The sequence below is a fragment of the Thamnophis elegans genome, chromosome 7, assembly GCF_009769535.1.
Source record: "Thamnophis elegans isolate rThaEle1 chromosome 7, rThaEle1.pri, whole genome shotgun sequence".
Classification (NCBI taxonomy): domain Eukaryota; kingdom Metazoa; phylum Chordata; class Lepidosauria; order Squamata; family Colubridae; genus Thamnophis; species Thamnophis elegans.
This window is the reverse complement of record NC_045547.1, coordinates 31,529,079-31,536,321: the sequence shown is the minus strand read 5'-3', so window position 1 is coordinate 31,536,321 and position 7,243 is coordinate 31,529,079. Positions and strand designations below refer to the sequence as shown.

At 41.3% G+C, this 7,243-nt stretch overlaps 1 protein-coding gene across 1 annotated transcript; it reads right to left on the bottom strand.

Moving 5' to 3' along the window:
* Positions 1 to 835: 835 nt before the first annotated feature.
* On the bottom strand, positions 836 to 2,413 carry MGAT3 (beta-1,4-mannosyl-glycoprotein 4-beta-N-acetylglucosaminyltransferase). Its single transcript, XM_032221967.1, has one exon. It carries the CDS (start codon positions 2,411 to 2,413, stop codon positions 908 to 910), a length of 1,506 nt encoding a protein of 501 aa, XP_032077858.1. The 3' UTR covers positions 836 to 907.
* Between the last annotated feature and the right edge of the window lie 4,830 nt (positions 2,414 to 7,243).

Genomic DNA, 7,243 nt, shown 5'->3' with positions numbered 1-7,243 from the left:
CCTCAAAATGATGGCATCATAGAGCCAAGTACCTTTGCACTTCTTCTGTTTCAGAAGTAGAAAGACGGGCACTGGAGCTGACCTCTCCTTTCCTCTGAAGCATTAGACACACCCTGTTTTAGTTGAAAATGTAAACATCACATTGTGTTGCTGAAGAAGAGGGAAGTGTATCTGTGATAGCTATACTCTTTTCAAATCTCTGGGCTTCAGGTTGTGCTGTCATCTTATTCTTATATTAAAGGCTAGCTATCCAAATATATATCCAAAACCAGACAGCTTTTCAACCTTCATACCCTGCCAGTTTGTAAAGTTTCCCTGAATGTCCATAATCATGAGATGGAAAGCAGAATTCTTTGGTGCTACTATGCTTCCAGTTTGTGTGTGCTCCCATCTTTATATCCTCATATAACAGACTCACATGGCAAAATATAAAATTCCTAGATGAGCTCAATGTCCATTTTCACTGACAAAATCTCTCTAAGTGGCCATATATTAGGAAAGCAGAACAGCCATTGATGCCAAAGTACTTAGGAGAAACTGGGTTTTAAAAATGAAATTGAATGTTATCCTTAGCTATACTACAAAGGCTGTAGGGGCTTTGGCAGACTCATACCCTCACACCTCCACTGCATGCTCCCCAGATCCCATGCTTCCTGCATCAGATTTTTCTTCAATCCTACAAAAAGCTAGTTCCTGGGGACAGGAATGTTCCTAGTTATTAACCTAACTAGGAGTCCCTTCCACACACACACATACCCTAAGTCTCTTGTCTGCAATGGGACTGACAGGTTAGAGAGAATGTACAAATCCCAGCAGAATGGGGCAGGGGGGGGGGGAAACAAAAGACACAGTCTGACTTTCCCTTTTTTCCCAAAAGATCCTGTTTTCTCATGCAAGCCCACTCCCCTCACCCTGTTCCCTTTGCCTTCTGATAGGGATTTTCCAACAAGTAACAAAACCGTTGATAATTCTTCAAAAGGTATTTGGGGGCATACATTTGTTCTTTGGGGTCTGCAGGTGGATACTCCTGGGTGGTACCATCAAACCACCCACCAGTCCGAATTAACTCCCGAATATAGTTAAGGTCTCGCTTGTCCTCATAGTCACCCCAACGGGGAAAGTCCCCATTCTGAGCTGAAACCAGTTTAAAATAAATTCCTTCAGGTGTAAAACACCAAGAGCAATGCCAGCCAGCAAAGTGGAGTGGACTGCCCAGTGACCACTGTACTAGGATGTGGCCTGTGCTGTTTTCATACTGCCGAAAGCCTGACATGGTATAATATTCTCTCCGACGGAGGCGAATTCCATCAGTGGCATAAACAGCCTGGAGCATTCCAACTGTACAACCAGAAACCACTTCTAGAGTGCCAGGCTGCTTCCAGAAAAATCCATAGAGAGATTTGCGCATGTGGAAGGCAAAAGGCTCTGTCCAACCATCATAGAGTTTGAGGAAAAGCACACCATCACGGGCTGGGATTTCATCCGCATCGTCAATAATGAAAACATCATCAGGGCGCAAATTACGGAAGCGAGAGATGCCATCTCGAGTTAGGAAAGTACGCAGATAATCATCAGCAATCCAGCCATCCTGACGGCCACCAGGGGGGAAGTGATCCAGGAAGACATAGAGCACCTTGTGGCGGATGTAATCAAAGGAGCCATTGAGTAGCATCTCACGGAACTTGAGAGGGCGTGGTTCACCATATGCTGTGAAGTTTGATTCACAAACCACAAAGGCATCCACCACATCACCTAGTTCATGGAAACGCACATCCAAGAGGTCAAATTCATGATTCACATTGATGGCATTAATGACTCTCCTGGGCACCTCGCGTGGTGTCAGGCGGTCTTTTGTGGGGAGATTTGAATACTGAACCACAGTGGGAACACCACAGCTGGGTCCGTGCCAACCTGTCAGGCACATGCACTCCACCCATTTACGTCGTTTTGTCCCACTGGCACTCAGAGGTTTACGGCCTGTGCGCCCCGATATAACTCCCTCTATCTTCTCCTCTGGACGTCCTGCTAGTGGCTTTTCCAATATCTTAGTACCTGGCTTGAAGCAAACACCACCAGCTTTCGTGCGTACAAAGTATTCTGTGGTGTCTTCAGGCAGCACAAACTCAGCTTTGTGAAGCTCCTCACCAGCTTTGCTTGGGGAGAGAGGCTGAAGCAGTGGTGAGTGGGAATATAATGGGGTACGGAGAATTTCTGGACCCCCAGAGTCAGGGCTAGCCTGAGGTGTGACCGGTACATTGTTCCAGAATAAGTTAGAGACGAGGTTGGGGCTAAGCGATGCCAGCTCCCTGGGGAATGTGACATAGGAGAGGGCCTTCAAGAAATGAAGGAAGGAGATGAGGCAGAGACCAGCCATGCACAGAGTCAAAAAGAGCTTGTGGCGTCTCATCTTCATCCTGTAATGGAGAGAAAGGGAAGAGAGGGAACATTTGGTCATTTTTTTTCACTAGCTTGCAAGAAAGCTTAAACATTTTCAAATTTCTCTTTTCCCACTACAACAATCACTGACATAGGACACTAGCAAAAGTGCTTTAGAAAGATTACATAAATAATAGAGGAAAATAAAATCAGTGTGATGTATATAAAAATGACATTGCCAGATATAGGATAGAGCTACTTGGAGAAGACCAATGTTAATATAGGAAATGTAAGCAAATGTACGCAATCTACAAAATAGGATGAAACCAATGCAAACCTAATTCTGCCATGCTATTTAGCCTACTGTGACTTCAGTCACTGACCCTTGGTGTCCTAGACAAAATTGTGGTCGCAAATTGACTAGTAGGTCTTCTCAGGTCTTACTACTCTTGTGTGGAACTTTGTATTAATTATGACTTTCATGTAATTTATTTTCTAAATGTCCGTTGCATTAGGAGTTTTGCTCTGAATGATGGCCTGTAAAAGCACTAAAGAAAATGAACTAAGCAGTTAAATTACACTTAGAGGTAGCTCTGCTACTATTTTGACATAACTGTATAAAAGCACTTTAAGTCAAGCAAAAATGACAATATTCATTTAAGATAGCTGAAGTTATGTTAGCTGAAATCCTAAAATTCTACATCTTGGCTTTTCATCAGCCTAAAAGAGCTGACACAAGGTGTCCAGTCTCCACAATGGCAACCCTAAGGTGAAGGTTGGAGAGAATGATTGGCTCACCAAGTTTCCTATATAGTTTTCTTATTCCCAAAAGGAAGAAAATTTTAGAGATGGCAAGGAAGTCATTGTCTTTTATGGACACTATGAGAAGTAATCTCAGTCCAACCACATTAATTGGTTAGATTTTTTTTATTTAGTTGCTGATGCTTCTATTAATGCAGGGTTAAGAAGGTACTGGCCCACAAGGTGTTTTCATATATAAAGCCCTGCATTTTTGACTCTGCTATGGTTTCACAATATTAGGAAGTGTATGGATTCCCTTATACTGAACAAATATGTTTAATTTAATTAGAATGCTGTTTGGGATTTTTTTTCCCTTTCCGTCTGCGAGCAAAATGAAAATTTAAATTATGGGAGAAGGTATTGCTTTATATGTTGGAAGAGAAATGAAGAAGTAATGCAGATGAAAATATAAATAGTCTTGTGGTTATTAAGACACTTTTTGTCTGACTTCAAGATAACAAGAAAAATTCATAAAAAAGCGAAACAGTTTCAGATGTTCTCATAAATGCCTATTTACAGGACTCTAAGCCAGGTGCAAATTGAAAAGACAAGTCATATCGATATATCACTTACAATGAAAAGACAAAAAGAATTTGCATGTCTGTGGAGATTCTCAGTCATCCAATTTCAATTTCAATTTCAATTTAATAAAATTTGTATGCTGCCCACTCCCTTGGGACTCTGGGCGGCTTATAGACAGATAAAAAAAGCATTTAAAAATTTAAAAGTAAAAAATACAATTGTTAAAATTACACAACATCCATTCAGTCTAAGTGGGGCTGGACATTGATCAACAGCCCCAGGCCTGCCAGAACAGCCAGGTCTTAGTGGTTTTACGGAAGGCCGGGAGAGTGGTAAGGGTCCAGATCTCTACGGGTAGATCGTTCTACAGGGCCTGCGCAGCTACAGAGAAGGCCCTCTGCTGGGGGGCTGCCAGCTGGCATTGTCCGGTCAATGGCACCCGGAGGAGGCCCAACCTGTGAGATCTTGTTGATCGTTGGGAGGTATGTGGCAGGAGGCAGTCTCTCAGGTACCAAGGTCCTAAACCATGTAGGGCTTTAAAAGTAACGACTAGCACCTTGAAGCGCGTTCGGAGACCAATAGGGAGCCAGTGCAGCTCGCGGAGGATGGGTGTAACATGGGTGTATCTAGGTACACCCAGTATCGCTCGCGCTGCTGCATTCTGGACCAACTGCAGTCTTTGAACACTCTTCAGGGGCAGCCCCATGTAGAGCGTGTTACAGTAATCCAGTCTTGAGGTGATGAGGGCATGAGTGACCATTCAAAGTGCCTCCCGGTCCAGATAGGGCCGCAACTGGTACACCAGGCGAACCTGGGTGGAAGCCCTCCTGGTCACGGCCAACAGATGTTACTCTAACGTCAGCTGTGGGTCCAGGAGGACACCCAAATTGCGGGCCCTCTCTGAGGGGTGTATAATTTCACCCCCCAAACTAAGAGTGGAATGTCTGGACTATCCTTGGGAGGCAACATCAATAGCCACTCGGTCTTGTCTGGATTGAGTGCAAGCTTGTTCGCTCCCATCCAGACCCTGACAGCCTCCAGGCACTGGCACATCACTTCCACTGCTTCGCTGAGTTGGCACGGGGAGGACAGATACAATTGAGTATCGTCCGCATGCTGATGATATTTGATCCCGTGCCGGCGTATGATCTCACCCAGCGGCTTCATGTAGATATTAAATAGGAGGGGGTACAGGACCAAACCCTGCGGCACCCCATATTTGAGGGGCCTAGGGGTCGATCTCTGTCCTCCAACCAACACCGACTGCGACCTGTCCGAGAGGTAGGAGGAGAACCACCGTAAGACGGTGCCTCCCACTCCCACCTCCCGTAACCACTGCAGAAGGATAACATGGTCGATGGTATCGAAGGCCGCTGAGAGATCAAGAAGCACTAGGATAGAGGAATGTCCTCTATCCCTGGCCCGCCAGAGATCATCAATCAGCGCGACCAAAGCAGTTTCAGTGCCGTAACCAGGCCTGAAACCCGACTGAAAGGGATCCAGATAATCTGCTTCATCAAAGGTCCATCGGAGTTGAAAGGCCACCACCTTCTCAACAACCTTCCCTACGAATGGGAGGTTGGAGACTGGACGATAGTTGTTTAAGATGGCTGGATCCAGATCATGGTTGTCCCAAAGGTGCTTTTTCAAGAGGCAACTGGACTTTCTGTATTTTTTTTTCTTTGAAGAAGATTCTTGGATGAGAAGCAAATGTCTTCAAAGGGGAAAAAACAGCAAGTCCAGTTGCCTCTTGAAAAAGCACTTTTTGAGGATCTGATGTCACGACGACACGACATGCGATCAAGGTATGGAAGAACAAAAAAGAGAAGACTGGATGGACTTAAGGAGAGAAATTTTGACAAAAACACTACTGATAACCAAAGATAAACTGATTAAGGAGCTGATGAAGGGTTTCGAGATTTTACAAGATATGTAATAAGCAACAAGCTGCGAAGAGAAGTCCAAACAAATTCGATTAAGGAAATAACCAGAAGACCTATTCCATAAATGGCAAAAGAAATAGGACTACACTATTACTGGAAAGACACAGTTTGAGATATGAAAATTAATAATAAAACACTAGTTAAATTTTGTTAAAATTAGAGCATTATGTTAAAAATGTAGTGTTAATGGATAAAGTTAGATAAATAATTGATAATGATAACAATGTATATATATATGTATTGGTTTGATAAGAGGAAATTTGGTGAAAAATTTAAATGGTGAAAAAAGGGGACAAAGTAAGTTAAACTTAGTCAAACTATTGTTAAATAAATGACTGATAATGATCATAATGTAATAATTTTTATTGATAGGATAAAAGGGAAATTGGATATAAATTCTAAACAATGATTAAGAAAAGAGGTTTAAAATTTTTGTTATTAAACATAATTAATTTTTATTTTGAATGTGTTATAAAGGTATAATGTGGTTGGATGATATTGAAAATAGATGGAATGCCACTATGTGGTTTTGTTTTAAATTTTGGAATGTTTGTTATAAAGGGACGTTAAAACAACTATAGTCATATGAAGGATGTGATGATAGCAATATATATATATATATAAATATATGTGATATAAAATAGATAATTTGATATAAATCAGAGGTGATGACTGTGGAAGGGATGCACAAAATCTCTTTGTAACCAATTGACACACTTTCTACAATTTGTAATGGAGGATGATTTTGTTTGTTTTTATTAAAAAAAAATGGAAAAGAAAAAGAAAAAGCACCTTTTGGGATTTAATTTCCATGTTTCGTTATGCAGCTAAGACAGACTGAAACCTCAAAAATGGTTTAGGTAACTTGAATTCCCAAATTCAAGTTAGATGAATGAACCATAAAATATTGAAACTTTAATATTTTTACTCAGCTATTATATTTCTAACTAGAAATTCCATTCCAGAACTAATGTCATCTAGCATCACCAAGAAAGCACAATATTTATCTTTATGAATTTCCCAATGAAATAATATAGAAAATATCATACGAGGAATATTGTGCAATATGCGTGTCTGCTTAATAGTGCAGGATAATCTAATACATACATAGGCACTTACACACACAAACACACAAACACAAATACTGTGTTTCCCCAAAAACAAGAGGCTACATACATACCTAGCTACATACATATACACACACCTACAGAAGGGCAGAGAGGGATTTAGGTATTTCATCAGAATCACTCATGAAAATGCAGGACACTTCTGTTACAATTACTTCCCAGCATCCTTTGTTCACTAAGTGAAGGATGGGTTCATGCTTTTAAGGATGCTCGTGAATTCTTTTTGTATCTTTCAGCTGTATCTTCCATGTGAGATGCATTGAGAAATATATTGCCCTTCTAAAAGTACTAAATACACTTACAGAGGCAGAAATAGAGGAAATTAATGTTCCATGGAGGAAATCATCTTCCAGTGGTTCATGCATCTAAGACAACAATTTAAATTTGTCAATTCTTTGGATACTATCATGCATTAGGGCTAGTATTTCACCACTTGGGAAAAATATACTGCATTTCTTCTGCAGAAAGTTTAAG